General features: G+C 43.2%; 1 protein-coding gene across 1 annotated transcript in view; it reads left to right on the top strand.

Moving 5' to 3' along the window:
• Positions 1-20560, top strand: part of SEC11C (SEC11 homolog C, signal peptidase complex subunit) — a 353173-nt gene that overhangs the window by 294724 nt on the left and 37889 nt on the right. Inside the window, exon 5 of the mRNA XM_044066158.1 lies at positions 15531-15588. Coding sequence (XP_043922093.1) covers positions 15531-15588 — 58 coding nt within the window. The remainder of the gene's footprint in view (positions 1-15530; positions 15589-20560) is intronic.

Here is a 20560-nt window from a genome sequence, read left to right as displayed (position 1 = left end):
AACCCACATATGATGATGAAATCTAAACACTATAGCATGCTTGAGAAGGCTGGTCCCAGCAGACCCACCTGTCCCACCTCAGCTGGCCGTGGCACTGGGCACCAGCATGTCTGGGGCCCAACCCGGGACCTCCCTGTCCATTGGTCCTGCAACACCTTTAGGTGGAACTGCCTTAGGGGCTGGGGTTCACCCCCCCGGGAGCGGGCGTGGACAGGCACCTGTCACCCATTGCCAGATCAGGGTTGTGGTGTGTAGAGAGATCAACCAGCAGCTCGGTGATCTTCTACACCAGCTTGAAGGCCGCGTGTCACAACTAGAGCGTCAGTCTGGCTCTGCAACTCAGTCCCCAGCACAGCCACCATCGGGGCTGTGAAGGTGCAGTGGTGACTGCCCATGCATGAGAACCTCAGTCCCACCGTTTCCACCAGCGGGCTCATGGGCTTCCAATTTCCCAGCACCCTTCCCCATCAAGGTGTTTACCGCCCACATGTAACTTGAAAAAAATTGCACAAGGCCTCCACAAAGTGCCAATAAAATCCAAAGGTAGACCCTGGAAGGCGTAACAATAAAGCTCAATACAGTGCAAATTCAATACGTTTAATAGCAACAGATATTGTTGACCGGATAGTCCGACTGATATATGTCATTTTTTTCGGAGGCCGGGGAGAAAAAAAACAACAGGGGGTAACAATGACAGATATACTACATTAACTTTTCAAATTACGTTTTCGTTTACACTACTTCATCAGATGTGGGCTGAAACATTCAAGTATATGTATTTATATACATTCTAATTAAATTAACAACCTATCACAACGCTTTTCACTAAAACTGTTAAAACCTAACCTTAAAAACTTTATTAATCATGTAACTATACTTCCTTTAAAAGGAACTTAAATCAATAAATCAACTTCCATATAGCAATAAAAATCCAACTAAAATAACATATATATTTTAATCTGTTTCTGCTTGTGCATATTGTTGTGTTAAAAAGTAAATAAATAAACATATTGTAATAAATGAAAACTGAAATGCCCATTGTTTCATTACATAAAAAAGAAAAGAGAGATTTTCCCTTATCACTTACGCCATCTCCTGGCCATACATGAAAATACATTTCTACATCACATAACATTTAGTGTTTATGTAATGAAACAATGGACATTTCAGTTTTCATATATTACAATGTGCTCCACATTGAACCCAGTTATTACACTTTCACAACCACCTCCACACAGGATACAATTTACAAACACAGACACACACACCTGCCATGTCTGGGATTAGAACTCCTACCTAACTAGTTTATTACACTACAGCACTACGCAGTTAGAGGTTGCGCCACAGAGATTACTGGAGTACTCCTTCCCCCAAAGGTGTATTTCACACTGAATGACATCAGCAGGATTGCCAGAGTATGGCATTTGAATTGTAGTGAGTGTGGCTAGCCTAAAAAGCATTGCTGTCTATACAGACGGTGACACACACACACACACACACACACACACACACACACACACACACACACACACACACACACACACACACACATATACACACACACAGTTGCCATGTCAGGGATGAGATCTCCTACTTAACTAGTTCATCACACTACAGCAGTATGCAGTTATAGGACACACCAGAGAGATTACTGGGCTATACCTTTCCAAAAGGTGTATTTCACAGTGTATGACATCAGCAGCATTGACAAAGTTTGGCAATTTCATTGTAGTGAGTGTGACTAGCCTAAAAAGCATTGCTGTCTACATAGACGGTAACACACACACACACTTGCCATGTCTGGGATTAGAACTCCTACCTAACTAGTTTATCACACTACAGCAGCATGCAGTTATAGGATGCACCACAGAGATTACTAGGCTACATTTTTTCTGAAAGGTGTATTTCACAGTGTATAACATCAGCAGCCTTGACAAAGTAGGGCATTTGAATAGTAGTGAGTGTGACTAGCCTAAAAAGCATTGCTCTCTACACAGAGACACACACACACAGTTGCCATGTCTGGGATTAGAACTCCTTCCTAACTAGTTTATTACACAACAGCAGTATGCAGTTATAGGAAGCACCACAGAGATTTCTGGCCTACACCTTTCACAAAGGTGTATTTCAAAGTGGATGACCTCAGCAGGCTTGTCATAGTATGGCACTGGGGAGGGCAGTGTGTGTGCATGGGCCATAACCCATTCATCTAGAGGTTGACACACCACATGTGGGCACACACAGTGTTATATTCCACAGGTATTTGTATATAGCTCCTAGATGACTACTTCCTTGTACAGTCATGTTGCACAGCAAGCACTTGCACCACATAGTCCGTAATGCTGACAGATACCAGTGGCTAATGTCTACAGTGAGTGACATCCGAACCTCATGTGGTTGTAGCCATTTGGCTGTGTGCTGGGTGGGACTGGCCTCATAATGGATGGCCCTTTGTGACAGTCACTTTCTTCCACACATCTGTGTACGTCTACTTTTGGCTTATTATAGTGTATTGTCCTTGGGTATATGCCTGTTTTCCTATCCAGTGTGTGTGCAAAGCATGAGTGCTGCATACTGAGGAGTGTCTGCACTAACATCTGCAACTGCCAGATATGTCTGGTCCACTGTTGTTTGCAGACATGGCCTTCATTTGTTTAAGTGCGTGAGCATGCCCAGTATGCCCTTCTATATTGAATGTGTGGATCGATTTCAGGTAGTTTGTACTGCAGTGCTGACCTTTGTGTTGTACACCTACAGGTAGCATACTATTTCTGCAGGGTATCTGTTGATCATTTGGCAATACGGGGACAAACTGTGCAGGGGATAGTGTGTACTGTAGGTGATTGCGTCTGTGCTGTTTCAGCTGCATGGTACTGCTGTTAGCAGAAATATTCATACATGTGTACTGTTATACACAGTGATGTTTTCTGTCCTCATGGACTGTCAGATGAACATTCTTGCTCACAGCGATGTCTTGGGGGACAAGGGTGACTGCAGCTGTGTCCAGTATTGTCCAATATTGTGGGCAGACACCTACGTATTCATGGTAAGTTATGCCATTCTGGAGGGGGAGCTGCAGACACTTGGTGCTGGGTTTGTGTATCCAGTTCAGCACCTTGGTACAGTACAGTCCACCCATCAACATGGCAGTATGGCCTTATCTTGCTGTGGCAATGCCTCACAGCTGTACAGATTTGCACAGGTTAGCCAGAGGCAGGGGCCATGGGTCAGGATATTTACCCTATTGTGGTGTATGGGCAGGTGTGTAGCCACCCATTTATGTGTTTGCAGCCAGGGATAGTGTGTGCACACAGCTTGGTGTCGGACCCTGCACATTCCATGCTGCCCATGCTTCCACACCCCCTCTGTTATTCTAACCTCTTCCATACATTATGCATTCATTCTCTGAAACTTTCCCTAAGGGTATCTCCACATCACAGCTGTGTGTTAGTGTTGGTCCACAGTTCATGCAGTGGGACATGGTGGACATATTACTGTGGTTTGTCCACATGGCCTTGCATATGGCTTATGTGGAGTGTGTTATGTTGTTATTTGGGTGTCCATGACATAACATGCATTGGCAGTACATGTGAGACATGGGCCTTTGGCAGGCACCTGTGGAGCATTAGGTGTTGGTGCAGGCCAGATGTGGCAGGCCATTGCATTCTGTCAGTCCTACAGTCCCAGACCACCATACAGTATATTCCCCTGAGGTGTCAGGGTTGGTGTGATAGTTGTTCATGCCAATAACTTCTATCAGTCTTGATCAGGTGGTGTGGATGCTGGCAGGGTGCTACCTACAGCTAGGGAGACACCTGCATGGGACACCTGCACTGCATGCTGCAGTCTTCCGCTATTGCCATATACAGGTGGGGTCTTACTGTACCCATTCCCCACACCAGGGATATTGCCAGAGAGGTGCATGTGGGTGGTGTTTGCGTGGCTGGGTGCATGTGTGCTATGGACACTACTTGCATCTGACACACAGATGTGCATGGGTCATTACAGTTATGCTGGCATGTGCAGGTACATCAGCTGATCCCCAATACATCAGTCCTACCTCCTTTGTGATATGCAGGTATTCAGGCAGACATTACCGATATCCCCTACTACAGGTCCAGTTGCTGTGATGCATGCCTATATGTACAAATCCAAGGGTGTCTCCATTTCACAGTGACACAATATATACTGTATGTCTGGGGTAATTCCCCCTGTGTACTGCTTGTATATCTATCCCAACAGCCATGCCATGTCAGTCTTTCAGATGGTGACACATATTACCACCATGCATTTACAATGGCTTACTGTTAGCATATGTTATACTGGTGGGGATTGTCTTTGGCACTGCAGTCATGAGGGCTTGTCCCTGTTATCACAGTAGAGGCCAATAGCCACCAGGTCTTACCTCAACATGCATACATACTGACCACTCTCACACATTATGAAATACATACCATCCTAACACACACAGACCTGCATATTGTGCAGATGCTACAACCTATCCTGTTACCTTGGCCACCTCTGGGCATCTGTGCTCCACTCGTATTATACCTACTCATACATGTTAGTACATTTCTACACAGGATTGGGGGGGCACACCTGAGTGTCACTACAGTTTTACACTGAATTGGAGGAAGGGGCAGACCTGTCTGTTTTCACGTGTCTACATAGGTGTGGTTGGGGGGCACACCTGACTGCTACTACATTTCTACATAGGATTGTGGGAGGACACACATGACTGTTTCTAAATTTCTACACCAGATTGGGGGGGGCACACCTGACTGTTACTACATTTCTACGCTGGATTGGGAGTAGGGACACACCTGGCTGTTTCTTCATGTCTACATGGGAGTGTGGGGTGGCACACCTGACTGTTACTACATGTCTACATGGGAGTGGGGGGCACACCTGACTGTTACTACATTTCTACACAGGATTGGGGGGGCACGCCTGACTGTTACTACATTTCTACACAGGACTGGGGGGACACACCTTACTGTTTTGACATGTCTACATAGGATGGGGGGCACATCTGGCACTTGCACACATTTGCTATGACTCTACTGGTATGTCAGGTACTCCATTTCATTCTATATTCTAACCTATCATACTGACTGGAGGCATATCAGTGTACTACAGGTCTTGCTTTGGTTGCCCTACATATTAGTGTCTGACTTCCTACCCTTCAGAACTAACATCCCACTGCCTGACCTGCTGTAGTCCGTCTGTGTAGGCCTGGGGGGAGGTTACCCATAGGCATCATTCAGAGGCCATAGCACAGGCTCTGTTTGGGTTTGTCTACACCCGTCCTGCTGACTGAGACTGTTGTTGGGTATGTGAACCTCCCTGACTGGCATGTATGAGTCATATGGACACACATGTCACCCAGCACATTTTCTGCAGTGGGTTTTGTCACCCTGTGTAGTAGTGGCTACAGTGGTGACTCCAGTATGTGTTACAGATGTCATGGTGCCACTGTGGGTGTCTACTATCTGTTGCCATAACATTCATCCACCCAATTCCCTTGCATGCTCACATCCATACCATAGATACAGGTAATGTCACATTATACTCCATTTGGAAATTGGTAGGTTGATTGACTTACCTTGTGGGTGTGCCAGGATTGAGGATGGTGCTGGAAGGCTGCCTGTGTTGGATGCACATAGTACACTCCCTATACATGGTTGAGCACAGGTAGTGTCATGTTTGGCATCCCTTTTACTGTATGTGCGAGTCAGAGAGAAGTGTCATTCCCTGGATCCTTACTGTGTCAGTGTATGTGCTATGTGTTGCCTCTTTGCTAAGGCCAGGGCATACTGGGCATGCCTCCATCGGCCTACTGGGGCAGGCTCAGGTTGTTTCTTCTCCGAGTCACTCTGTGCCTCTGCAGGCATTGGCATTGGTGGGGGGCTGTGTGGCCCTGCCCCGTGCTGTTCCTGCTGCAGCTGTTTCCACAGGATCATATTGTGTTTGAGTACATGTAGCTGGTGAGTACTGCAAGACTCCACCGGATGTGTCCAGACACCAGAACCATGACTTGAGCATCCCAAACACACACTCTATTATATGTCTGGTCTGTGCGTGTGCCTCATTATGGCATTCTTGTTCAGGTGTGTGTGCATTTCTGATGGGTGTCATCAGCCACGGTTCCAGTGTGTAACCAGCATCCCCCATTAGGTGACAGTAGGGGATGTCCCCATTGGTAAATCTTTGGTACAGCTGCATCAGATGCCAGATGTGTGAATCGTGATAGCTTCCAGGGCAGCCAAAACACACATTCATCATAATGCCCTGGGCATCGCACATGACCTGGCAGTTGATGGAGGGGAGGCCTCTGCGGTTGATGTAGACCCTACCCTGCTCACCGGGTTGTACTTTGGTGCATATGTGCATGCAGTCTATAGCACCGACTACCACAGGGTATTCCGCTATTTGGTGGAAGAGATGCATATTGCTGGCCAACACCTCACGGGTGTTGAGGAAATATACGTGCTCACTGGCATGTGCTGACATGGCATCCAGGAACTGGTGGAATACTCTAGATGCTGATTTGAGCTTTGGGAGGTACCTGTGGCTAGTATTCCTAGGCCTACACATACCTTGGTATCCACTGGGATGGGTTCCCCTCAGTCAGTTCGGTGTGTCAGGCATGGCAGGCACAGCTCAACAATTTGCTGTAGGAGGTCCATGTCCACCCTATAGTGCTCCACTCTCTCCAGCTGATGTAGCCCCTGTTAGGGTACCCTGGGTCTGTACACTCTTCTCCATCTCCTCACTGTGGGTTGATCAGCAGCATTCACATCCTCACCACCCTCAGCCTCTTGCACATGTTGTTCTATGTTGCCTGCTGCAGCCCCTATCATTTTGTAGTTTTGTTTGTTAAAAGTTCCCCACTTGTATACACCGGTGGTGTAGAGTATGGGAAAAACCAGAGGGGAAGGTGTTTGCATAGTTTATAGTAGTGTTCTGGGCTGGGCTGGTATGCTGCCTGTGTAATTGGCTGAGTCTGATACATTTCACCTGCCAGCAATGCTAGTTCTCCTTTATTACCTTCCTACTGCTGCTTTCCCTTCCCATTTCCTTCCTGTTTAGGCCGGGGGGCGTGCCGCGCAAACAGAGTGCTGAAATGTGCACAGAGCTGCTATTTCCTGATTTAACTTTTTTTTTTCCCTTTAAAACCCGGTGCACGGTGCACACACCCACTTAGGCAATGTAAAGAGTGCTAGGCAGACTCAGACACACACCCTTGCTTAGCCGTGCTTAGCTAGGAGCAAACCTGAGACACAGGGCTCCAGTACACTTAACAGTATGCCTGACACCCCATCCCCCCATGATGTCAGCTAACTCCTAGGCTTGCACCAAGCTATTCCTACTCTTACACTGTTGGGGCCTGACTAGCATGCTGGGGAAAACTGGGATTCACTGTCATTCCCCTCATTTGCATAGGACTGCCTGCTAATGCATAGTTACATGTCTCACACTGAGCCTCCCCCCTTAGCAACCACTACTCACTGGCCATGTCTTCTGCCTGCCATTGACTTTCATGGCAAAATAGTGATTTTAGTTAGAATGCTTATTTTAGGTTTATTTTATTATTTTCCACCTGATCCCGTTTGCGCCCCGCTGCCCTACGCTTAAACAGCCGAGATCGGCTAAAAAACAAAAAAGTTGAATTTTTTTATTTTGTAAGCTGTTTGCAATGCCAATGGCCTTATACTTGGCCATTGGCATGCTTCTTGACTGATATGCAGCCTTTATTTTGAGCCGTTGCGGCTCCGTTTTGGATTTTGCAGAAATGTACTCGGTTATTAACCGAGTACATTTCTGCAGATTACACTAGTCCTGCACGGCTGGTTTCAAGCTTCCTGGATTGCAATTTCAACTCATTTGCATGGATTTCTCCTGCAAATGGGGTGATTTGCATACAAGGGCTTAGTCCATGTAGGACTAGTGCAGGAACACTCATGCATGCCCCTGCAGGTTGTTCCTGGATCGCATGGCAGACATATTGCCTGCTAGAGCTCTTGCACTAATCTTGCATGCCGTGCAAGGCATGCAGAATTCGGGGGAATGCCCATACTGAGTAAAATTAAAAGAAAATAAACATTCCTAAGTTACGTAGACTTAAAGTTGCCAATTCCATTAATTATAATTTAATGTTGTTCTCATGCAGGAAATATTTCTTTAACATTTAGAAATGCATTTATAAGTTTAATTTAAATAAAATATATTCACAATAAATATAGCAAGACTAAAAATGTATGTTCCCTATGACGTAAAATGCTCTAGTTTAAAAAGTAAATACATGCTTACATATGGTTTGAAGTTTAAAGTCCTAAATAAACCATTTACTAGAGGATAAATCTGTTGTTTCAGAAAATAAAGTCCCGCACTCAGAAAATAAATGGCACTTGTTTTTAAGCTTTCTAACTTTAGAAGCAGTTTTCCATGAATTTAGCTTACTCTGTCTCTTGAGGGATGCAGCATTTCATTCCATTTCTTCAGTGTAGTTAAAGACTGTATTTTTATTAACAAATGTAGATGCCACTCCCAGTGTGTCAACTACTTTGTTTCCTTCAGAAAGAAATATTTTGAAACACCAAAGTAGCTTTAATCTTGTTCTTTTTAAGTTCTTTAATAAGTGGCAAGCAGGATCTCCTTTTACTCATTACTGTAACAGTCATTGTCAAATCTGATTACATGTTCACCTATTTTAATAGGTGGGCTGGACCACACTGTTTTAAATATTTAGTCTTTTTCCATGCTGGACATAAACTTAACTATTGTTTAAGGTGGTGGCGAGTTTTCCTTCTTTGAAGATGTTTTCAAATCTATCTGCCCCTTCAATCCCAAACAAAAAAATTTCAGGTAAATTTAACATTTTATGCAGCCAGGTTTTAAAAGGTTTATTATATTGTGCCCCTCATATTTTTCAGGTATGCCATAGATTCTGACATTGTTTCATCTCAATCTATTTTCCAAATCATCAACTTTATCTGTAAGTCAGTTATTTTGTTTTAAAAGTAATTTCAATCTGAGACTCACCTTCATTTATTCTCACTTCATGGTCATATAAAGCTTTTTCTATACTGCTGATGTGTACAGTTTATTGTTTCATGAGAATTTCTAAATGTTCCATCTTCTTTCTGGATTCATCCTTTAAACTTTATATTTTAGCATCCAGTTTGCCCATTTTTAGTAATACATCCTGCACACTAGATATTAATGAATGGATATATTTTTTTTTAATAGAAGAATCCCGAGTACCATTTTTGAGTGGTTCATGTTGAAGTTGGTTCTCTTTTAACCAAGCAGATAAAATTCTGACTGGAAAATTACAACTTTTGAAGAACTTCGATCTATAAATCTTTTCTCTTGCTATTACTGAAGATAAATAGCTATCAAATATCCCTAAATTCTAATTTTTGATTACATTTTCTGTCAAAGAAAAGCTTTCAATCACAGAGCTTTCACCAATTGCTGATGTCAGTTAGCCGTCTTGGCAATGCCCCCCAAGTGAAGATTTTTTTATTTCTTGTTCTGTCTTTATTTTCATTGTAGCAGTATTTATCTGCTTTATATAATGTCTTTAAGCCTTTATTAGTAATTCCAGTACAAAATTGCACTGTATTTTTTATTTAAGTAGACTAACTTTTGGTATTAAACCCTAGTTTCATTATGTGATGAGTGTGTGCCAGCCTAGTCCAGGACTTGTGTTGGAATTAAGGCAGTTCCAGGCCAGTCAACTCAGAGCTAAGAGTGTAAGAATTCCCAAGCTGTTACTGCTGTATTCTTTGAAACTACTGCTGGTTTATAATACTTCCATTGCATACAGTAAAACAGATTAGTGAAGATTTTCATGTCTTAATCTGTTTTTAAGTTTACTTTAATGGTCTATATCAGGTTTAGCTAAGGTCTTCAAGCTTATATTAGCTAATTACATAGATGCATTGCATGTTGCTATTTAACTAGACTAAGTGCTGATATTAAACACTAGATTCGTTCTTATGTGTTAAATATGTGTCAGGTTAGTTCAGGATTTGTGTTTGCATTAAGTCTGGCCAGCCTCATATGCAAAACCATGGAAAGACCTGTCACAGAACTAATCATTAAGGACAAAGGGAATCTCTAAGCACTTGACCTGTCTTAGTTTGGATTCATTAAGGGTAGGGTCATGCTTACTTGACCTGGTGGACTTTTTTGAAAATGTCACCAAAGAAATGGATGAAGGTGAAACTGTACGTACCTCATCCTGGCTAAAGCTTTTTACATAGTTCCCCACTTGGGCATTGTAGAAAAGGTAAGTAAACTGGGAATAAACCCCATTGTCAACTCAAGTGGCTTACAGATATGCTGGAGGAAATCAAAATAGGGGAAGTTGTCACCACAAAGAGACCAGTCACCACTGGAGACCCCTAGGGTTCTGTGCTGGAACCTCTTCTGTTTGGAATCTACTTCTCTGAAGTAAAAGCCAATACCAAAGAGGTCTGGCTGAGTAGGTTTGCAGATGCCTGCAAGCTTGAAGCAGTCATTGAATCCTGAAATGACTTAGCCATCCTGCGGGATGGTTTATACCAATAACTGGTGCCAAAATTATGGTCTAAAACTAAGTGCCAAAATATCTTTTAGGAAGTTATCTACCTGGAGAACTACCATATTGACAATACACCAAGAGCTGACCCAGTTGATTGGAATTTGGGAACTTATATGGACAGTAATCAAACGTGTGACTAACATAGGTCCATCATTTTAAGAAAGTCTTTCTATGTTGCACAACTTATAGACAAATTGTGTCTAGATCTAGGCATGTCATTGTCCCCCTATACTCAGCCTTTATTAGTCCATTTGTTGAGTATAATGCATCCTTTGCATGTATCTGCCCAGAAACATGCAACAATTGGAACACCCTCAGAGATACCTTATAAAGGATAGAAAGCCTAAACAACATGTTCTTCATGGATCAGCTCAAAGCCCTGTTACTGTACTTGGTATCATACAGACTCCTAAGAGATGCATTGTTGTCTGGCATACAAGACATCATCCAACCCATTTCTGATGGATTTACTGCACATCAGCAAGTCAGTGGCATCAAAAATACTCAGTCTAGGGATCTAAATATCTTCTGCAACATCAACAGAATGGTTTGGAGGGGCAGTTATGTCTTTCAGATGATACCACTGCTGTGGGACAGAATCCCCATCCACATAAACAAAGTTCATCCCTGCCATAATCAAGGCCAACTTAGATCTATGGATGGGGAACAGAAAATTTACCCCAGGACTGCCCCAGTACTACTAGTGGGCAAAGGAAGTACTGAAATGCTTTATCTCATGCATGGATCCCCTCAAATTATCTATGGTATGATCCGTGCAAATGAGCATGTATGACAAGGTCCCAAGAAAGCTGATTTGGGCAGTACTCCAGTGGTTCAGAAGCCCCAGAAACATTGGTAGAATTAGTGCAGGCTATGTACAAGGACCCAGTGACTCAGGTACAAACAGTGTTTGGTCTCACAGAGAGGTTTCCAGTGGGAGTGGTTGTGCACTAGGGTTCAGCTTTGAGCCCACTGCTATTCATACTGGTGATGGATTACATTAGCAAACAGGTAGGAGGGGACAGATTAATAAAGTTGCTATATGCAAACGATGTGGCATTACAGTCAGACTCTAAAAAGAACTCTAGCAAAGGATAGGGGAATGGAATGCAAAACTGAAAGCACATGGAATAAAGCTAAGCATAGATAAGATAGTGATAATGGCAGAAAATTGGGGAAATCAGAGAAGCTGAGAATTGAGATAGGAGGGAAGATAGTGGAAGAGGCTAATATCTTCAAGTATCTGGGAGAGGTGGTTGAGGAGAAGGGAAGTCTGAATGAAAAGGTCAAAGTTAGAATCAGAGGGGCTGCAGCCAACTGGCATAGAGTCTCAAGTGTAGTGTATGACAGAAGAATTCCAGTGAAGCTGAAAAGTAAGGTGTACAAGACAGTGGTGCGACCAGTACTACTGTATGGTACAGAAACCTGGGCAGTAAAGGCAGAGCAGATGAGGAAGCTAGATAATAAAGATGAAGTGCCTGAGAAGGGTGGTAGGATGCACACTGTGGGACAGATGAAGAAATAAGGACATAAGAGCAGAAGCCAAAGTAGCTCCAGTTGCAGAAAAGATCAAGGAGAACAGATTGCAGTGGTTTGGACACATGTGCAGAAAAGCAGAAGACAGTCTAGTGAAGAAGATTTAGGGCAGACAAGAAGAAGGTAAGAGTAAACGAGGATGTCCAGCAAAGAGGTGGGTGGAGTGTTTGAGAAAAGATCTGCAACAGTCAGACATGAGTGTCAAAGAAGGCAGGATTGTGGCATTGAATCAAGAGAGATGGCGACAATTAACACAATACCCCAACCCCTTGTAGAAAATTGGAACACAGGGTTTGACGATGATGATTCCAGTTGTTCTCTTTATAGGTAATATATAATTATTGACCATAGGATGGGTAAGGCCAGTCTAACTCCAAACTGGATAGGTTAATTCAAGCACCAAAAGGGAAAGTGGCTAGGCTTAAAATGACCCACAAGGCAGCTAACCTAGTACTTACCTTACTTAATTAGATAAAAAGTTAAGATAGGGGAATCCAATTCCACAAAGAGGCCAGTCACTAGTGGAATCCTGCAGAAATCAGTGCTGGTGTGTCTCCTTTTTAGTATCTACTTCTCTGAAGTCTAGGCTCACAGCAGGGTCCTCTGGCTGACCAAGTTTGGAGATGACTGTCAGCGAGGCATGGTCACTGAATTCTCTGAAGACAACAGTTACCCCTCAAACAGCCTGATACAAACAGCTGATGCCAGAGCCAAGAAATAAAACTCAGTGTGAAAAATGCATAATAGTACCCTTTAGAAAGATGGCCACCCATGAAAATTACCACATTGATAAGGCACCTATAAAAGTATACCCGTGGCCAGGGATCTGGTATTGCATGTTGACAGTAACCTGACCTTTGACCACTATGTGTCTACTGGGGTGAAAAAAAATCATTCTGCATTGCAAAAGATATAGGTAAGGGCATGGAATCAAGGTCCAAGCAGGTCATTGTTCCACTGTACTTGTCTCTCTGCAGACCAGTCATTGAGTACAATGCACCCTTCACCATGTACCTGACCAGGCACTTGAAATAGCTTGAGACTGCAGTAAACAGCAAGTCACATGCAGACCATCTCAAAGTCCTATCCCCATACGTGGTCTCCTACAGACTGCCGCAGGGCTATCTATGCCTAGCCTATAAGGCATCCTGTGATCCCACATGGATGGATTTGCTGCATATCAGCAAAACAAAAAGCATTAGGAATACACATTCTAAGGACCTAACTTTGCTACATAAATAGGACATGTTGGATGGAGAGGTATGTGTCTCAACGATTACCTCTTCTCTGGACCAGGCTTCTCATCCATTTGAAGCCTATCTCTTCCCTTAACATATTCAAACTTAACTTGGATCCATGAATGGGAAGTCACAACTTTACCACTGGTTTGACACCTCTGTCCCTAATCGACAGGAGCAGCCTGTGAATGCTTGATATCTACAAGCCTGTATCATAACCATAAAACCCTTGGGGCATTGCCACATGTCAGTAATATTTTGATATATTTGGGGTATACCTGGCTTGTCCTAAAAATGGCTCTTGGGCCAATAGCTTAGTAACCACCTATGATCCAGTAAATAAAATTCCACATACCTTGAGTGTACAGAGGACCAGCCGAGACTATTTATTTCACATACTAATTTACTGCCTAAGATGGGAGACAGAGCAAGGCAGAACTTCAGCACACTGATGTTCAACATTGTCAAATGCCAGCAGTAAGATGCAACTGTCTTTGGGTTATGTACTCACTCCATGATTGCAGTATCATGAAGAATTTCCATTATTCTGAGGTGGAGTGATCGTGATGCTAATGTATATGTAAGCAATGGAGAAGTGGATGGCATTTTCACATTTTGGGATGGTAAACAGAGATGAAGCTCCATGCAGAAAAGCTTTCATATTGTAACAGTGACTTTAAGCATTTACTGCTTTTGTGTGAGAATGCATAAAGGAGTTTGCACTTTCCAGTGCTGAGTAGTGGTGTGTCAATCTTCACTCATACAGTCAACTGTGCTACCCCTAGAAGTTTTACAACTGGGTAAAACTTTGAGTAGATATTTGTGTGACTTTTTTCAGCAGAATACCCCTCTCCCCTTTCCTTAACTTCAGTTCTTAGGTTACATTTCACACCCTTGTCTTATTAGTGTGCATCTGTCTTGTTTCTGTCTTCTTTAAATTTCTGTATTACTGCTTGGTGGAAGGAGCTTAGCGGAGGAGCTGCACGTTTCCCTGCAATCAGTGATTGTAACACTAGTTTACTGTCAGAAGAGGACTGTTATTCAGAATGACTTGTTTTCTGTCATGACAGAGTAACACATTTTCAATGAATTTCTCCAGTGAGAGATTGGCTTACATATATTTTGTTGAGTTATTAATGGTTCGTACTAATACGTTTACCACATTTGTAATTTTTTGGAGTCTAATGCTATAATTAAGGATATTGCACAATATGTAAATAGGGCAACTTACCATGTTTATCCATATTGCCGGCTGTGTTTTTTAAACATGGGTAGCTGTATAAACTGAGATCAGGTCTAGATAATCAGACCACTAAAATATCTTCTCGTTTGTAAGTACATGTTTCTATGAGAGCAGTGCAAATAGAAGTTTTGTATTTACCCAAGTTTTTGCTTTTTGAAAACATATCATAAAGCTGAGGAAGTCAGCATGTAAACACACCCCAGTTACTCTTGCAAGTGAATGAGATAGCTTTATGTCTTCTTAACAAGATCCATTTTCAAATAATCTATATAATCCCGACATACCAGATGCTGGAACATAGTATTTGGTATCCCCTTTGCTGAACTTGGTCAGAGACTTCTGTCATTCCTTCAGTATTTCCCAGGGACAACAATAAGAGTTAAAAAGGAAGAGTCAGATGGGAAAGAAAAGATTACTGCATACCATGGAGCATTGCTAATAACTTCATGTGGTCCCCCCAACTTCTCAGATGATCACTATTATGTTAGCAACTGCTTGCCCTAAGAATCCTATGTGTGTTTTGTGACCAACACTGGCAATTTGCAACTGACTATAAATTCCCACTACCACCTGCTTACTGACAGATATATGGAAGAATGTACAAATCAGACATGAGCTTTTAATGAAATGACCACTTACTTCGGCCTTGCATGAATCTCTTTAAATAATCAGTGTGCTGTGCAGCCTTACTTTGCATGAAAATGTTCTATAATAGTTAAGATTCTTAAATTAGATTCTATAAACCTTTATGGAGCAAGCTGATGTCATTATTATTGTTATGGAGAAAATTGATCTTATTGCACTATAAATAGAAATGTAATGTTTTTTTTAAACCTTCTAGTATATTTCTAATTAAAATATGCCTTAGATGCATATTAGACTGCAGTTAAAGTGTTGCTTTGCTTTAAATGCTTATTAGGTTTCTGCCTTTCGTGGGGATGGTAACCATAGTAATGAACGATTACCCAAAGTTTAAGGTACGTATATTTTCTTTCATGAGTATAGTGCGACCATAAATGTCTTTCTTTTTATATTTTATTACTCCTGACAAATAATATACTACATTTTTCTACACACTGTTTTAAAGAAACAAGAAAAATCATTTTCTTCTACATCTCTAAAGGCAGTGTGTTTTGCTTGTTCTAGTACAATTTGGCATGTGTACATTATTATTATTGTTATATTACTATGCCATGAAATTCTGCGCTTAGCATTTCTATCTTTGAGTTAAAATTATGCAGGCTCACAACATCACTAGGATGGCTTGTATCAAAAATACTGTTACTTTAAGCAGTTTTTAATGTGATCATTCTGATATTTTTATTTATTTTTATATATTTTATATTTGTTGACCAGGAATATCTGACTGAGCCAAAGCCCTTTTACAGCAGAGTCCCGGGGAGAAAAGCTCCATTATAATACAAACAATTTAAGCTAAGATTATACAAACAAGTTAAAACTTAATATGGTGATTCAAGACTAGCCCCCAGATTTACAAAAGCCTGTACGGAGTGCAAGATGAGTGCAGGAGCTCACGCAGGCAATATGTCTACCATGTGATCCAGGAACAGCCGGCAGGGGCGTGCACGACAGCTCCAGTACTAATCCTGCACGGACTAAGCCCTGGTATTCAAATCACCTCATTTGCAGGAGAAATCCATGCAAATGAGGTGATTTTGCAATCCAGGAAGCTTGCAATAGTCCATGCAAGACTAGTGCAATCTACAGAAATGTACTCGGTTAGTAACTGAGTACATTTCTGCAAAATCCAAAACAGAGCTATAACAGCTCCAAATAAAGGCTACATATCATTGAGGAAGTATGCCAATGGCCAAATATGAGGCCATTGGCATTGCAAATGGTTTAAAAAAATGTAAAAATCAACTTTTATTTATTTTTTCACCTATCTTGGCTGTTTAAGCATAGGGCAGCGGCACGCAAACGGGATCGGAGGGGAAGATAAGAAAATAAACATAAAACAAGCATTCTAACTGAAATCAGTATTCTGCCATGAAAGTCAATGGCAGGCAGAAGACAACCTGGTCAGTGAGTAGTGGTTGCTAAGGGAGGAGGCTCAGTGTGAGACATGTAACTATGCATTAGCAGGCAATCCTATGCAAATGAGGGAAAGGTTAGTGAATCACAGTTTTCCCCAGGGTGTGATGCAGGTCCCAAGAGTGTAAGAGCATGAATAGCTGGGTGCAAGACTGGGATATAGGTGACATCATGGGGGTGTGTGTCAGGCATACTGTAAGTGGATTAAAGCCCTGTGGCTCGGGACTGCTCCTAGCTTAGCACAGCTAAGCTAGAGGTGTGTCCAAACTGCCTTGCACTCTTTAGAAAGTGTAACCAGGTGTGCGTGCCGTACACTGGGTATTACAGGAAGGAAAAAGAAGTTAAACCAGGAAATAACAGCTCTGTGCACATTTGAGCACTCTGTTTGCGTGGCACACACACAGGCTTAAACAGGGAGGCAATGGGAAGGGAAAACAGCAGTAGGAAGGTAATCAAGGAGAACTAGCTTAGCTGACAGGTAAAATGTATCAGAAACAGACAATTACACAGGCAGCAGCCCAGCCCAGCACACCACTATAAACTAAGCAAACACCTGTCCCCCTTATTTTTCCCAAAACCTCTGCACCACCGGTGTATACAGACGGGGAAATTTTACAAAACTAAAGCAAGAGAAAAAATGTTAGGGGCTGCTTTTACTATCATAAACCATCATGTGCAAGAGGCTGAGAGTGGTGTGGATGTGAATGCTGCTGAGCAACCCACAGTGAGGAGACAGAGAAGAGTGTATAGACCCAGGGTAACTTACCAAGGGTTACATGAGCTGGAGACAGTGGAGCACTATAGGGTGGACAGGGACCTCCTACAGCAAATTGCTGAGCTGTGCCACCCATGCCTCACACACAGAACTAACAGAGGGGAACCCATCCCAGTGGATACCAAGGTATGTGTAGGCGTAAGAATACTACCTAGAGGTACCTTCCAAAGGTCAACTGGGGATATGATGGGAATTTCACAGGCATCAGCAACCAGGTAACTCCACCAGTTTCTGGATGCCATGTCAGCACATGTCAGTGAGCACATATATTTCCTCATCACCCATGAGGCATTGGCCAGCAATATGCATCTCTTCCACCAAATATCAGAATACCCTGATGTACTGGGTGCAATAGACTGCACGCATATATGTATTAAAGCACCACCAGGTGAGCAGGGTAGGGTCTACATCAACCGCAAGGGCTTCCCCTCCATCAACTGCCAGGTCGTGCTCGATGCCCAGGGCATAATAATGAATGTGTGTGCTGGCTTCCCTGGAAGCTATCACGATTCCCACATCTGGCATCTGACGCAGCTGTACCAGACATTTGCCAGTGGGGACATCCCACATGGTCACCTAGTGGGGGATGCTGGATACGCACTGGAGCCATGGCTAATGACACCCATCAGAAATGCACACACACCCGAACAAGAACTCCATAATGAGGCACACGTACAAACACGAATCATAATAGAGCGTGTATTTGGGATGCTCAAGTCACGGTTCTGGTGCCTGGACACATCCGATGGAGCCTTGCAGTTCTCACCAACTACATGTACCCAAATTGTCCTTGTATGTGCCATGCTACACAACATGATCCTGCGGAAACAGCTGTAGCAGGAACAGCATGGGGTAGGGTCACACAGCCCCCCACCAGTGCCAAGGCCTGTGCAGGCACAGAGTGACTCGGAGGAGGAACAACCTGAGCCTGCCCCAGTAGGCAGAAGGAGACTTGCCCAGTATGCCCTGGCCTTGGCAAAGAGGCAACGCATAGCACATGCACTGACACAGTAGGGACCCAGGGAATGACACCTGTCTCCGACCACACATACAGTAAAAGGGATGCCAAACATGACACTACCTGTGCTCACCCATGTATAGAGAGTGTACTATGCGCATCTGACATAGGCAGCCCTGCAGCACCACCCTCAAAACTGGGACACCCACAAGGTAAGTGAGTCACACATGCCAGTTGGAGGGCACATACCCAGCACAGTCACAGCCAGCAGGATAGGTGTAGACAAACACAAACAAATGCTGTACTATGGCCTCTGAATGAGCCCTATGGGTAACCCCTCCAACAGGCCTACACAGACAGATTACAGCAGGCCAGGCAGTTGGATCTAAGTTGTGAAGTCTAGGAAGTCAGAAACTAATATGTAGGTAGTGAAATCTAAGATCTGTAGTACACTGGTATGCCTCTAGCCAGCACGATAGGTAAGTCCACAGACTGAAATGGTGTACTCGACATACCAGTACAGTCCTAGCAACTGAGTAAACGTGTCAGGTGTGCCCCACCATCCTACTTACACTTATAGTAACAGTCAGGTGTGGCCCCCCCCACCCATGTGTAGAAATGTAGGAACAGTCAGTGCCAAATGACCGATGTATACCCTGCAGACACAGCATGCTACCTGTTGGTGTACAACACAAAGGTCAGCACCGCAGTACAAACTACCTGGACTTGATCGACACATGCAATATAGATGGCCATATTGGGCATGCTCACACACTTAAACACATGAAGGCCATGTCTGCAAACACCAGTGGACCAGACATATCTGGCAGTTGCAGTACTTATTGCCGACACATGTCAGTATGCACCACTCCTGCCTTGCACACACAGTGGATGGGAATGCAGACATATATGTAAGGATAACACACTATAATAAGCCAAAGGTAGATGAACATAGATGTGTGGAGGAGGGTGACCGTGACAAGGAGCCATCTGGGCCTGTCCCATCCAGCACACAGACAAAGGACCCCAAACACATGAGGTGCAGGTGTCACTCACTGCAGATACTAGCCACCAGTCTCTGTCAGCATGACAGGCTATATGGTGCACGTGCTAGCTGTGCAACATGACTGTACAAGGAAGTAGTCACCTAGTAGCTGTATATACGTACCTGTGGCATATGACCCTGTGTGTGCCTGCATGTGGCATGACAGCCCGTACATGAATGGGTTATGGTCCATGCTCACACCATCCTCCCCATAGCAGTATCATGGCAAGCCTGCTGAGGTCATCCAATGTGAAATACACCTTTGGGAGAGCTGTAGCTCAATAATGCCCATGTCGTGTCCCATAACTGTGTACTGCTGTAGTGATAAACTAGTTAGGTAGTAGTTCTAACCCCAGACTTGGCAAGTGTGTGAGTGTGTGTGTGCGTGTCTCTCTGACTGTGTAGAGACAAATATTTTTTAGGCTACTTACACTCCATACAATTCATATACTCACCTTTGGCAACGCTGCTGATGTCACTCACTTAGCAATAAACCTCTGGGAATATCACAAACAAAAAAATAGCTGCAGAAAGCAATCCAGACAGTACTCTCTCTTTCCCGCTTCAGATGAAATAACGGCTCTCCACTTATCTGCTGTTCAAATCGTTTAATAAAATATTAAGCGGATCCAACTGATGGTACAAATGGTTGAATTAAAAAGAAGTAGTAATGTTAAGCACTTTTCATTTTCTGTTATATGAAAACTTCCTCAGACAAACTGTTCTCTCCTTATGTTCCGCTATATATAACTTCTAATTACATCACATGGTTTTATCAATTAATGAAATTAACTCAATTTGTGATGCAAATAATGTACATAAACATGAGCAGGTAAAAAATTCATTACTATACGAAATCATATCCCAATAATCTCCGTAGCGTGTCCTGTAACTGCATACTGCTGTAGTGTGATAAAGTAGTTAGGTAGGTGTTCTAACCCCAGACCTGGCAACTGTGTGTTGGTGTGTGAATCTGTGTGTGTTTGACTGCATAGAGAGCAATGCTTTTTAGGCCACTCACAACTCCGTACAATTCATATACTCATAACTTTGGCAAGGCTGCTGATGTCACTCACCTGGAAATACAACTCTGGGAAGATAATAGCCTAGTAATCC

The sequence above is a fragment of the Protopterus annectens genome, chromosome 1.part0, assembly GCF_019279795.1.
Source record: "Protopterus annectens isolate FY-2018-M chromosome 1.part0, PAN1.0, whole genome shotgun sequence".
Classification (NCBI taxonomy): domain Eukaryota; kingdom Metazoa; phylum Chordata; order Ceratodontiformes; family Protopteridae; genus Protopterus; species Protopterus annectens.
Note: the sequence above shows the minus strand (reverse complement) of the source record. Positions and strands in the feature narration are given on the sequence as shown.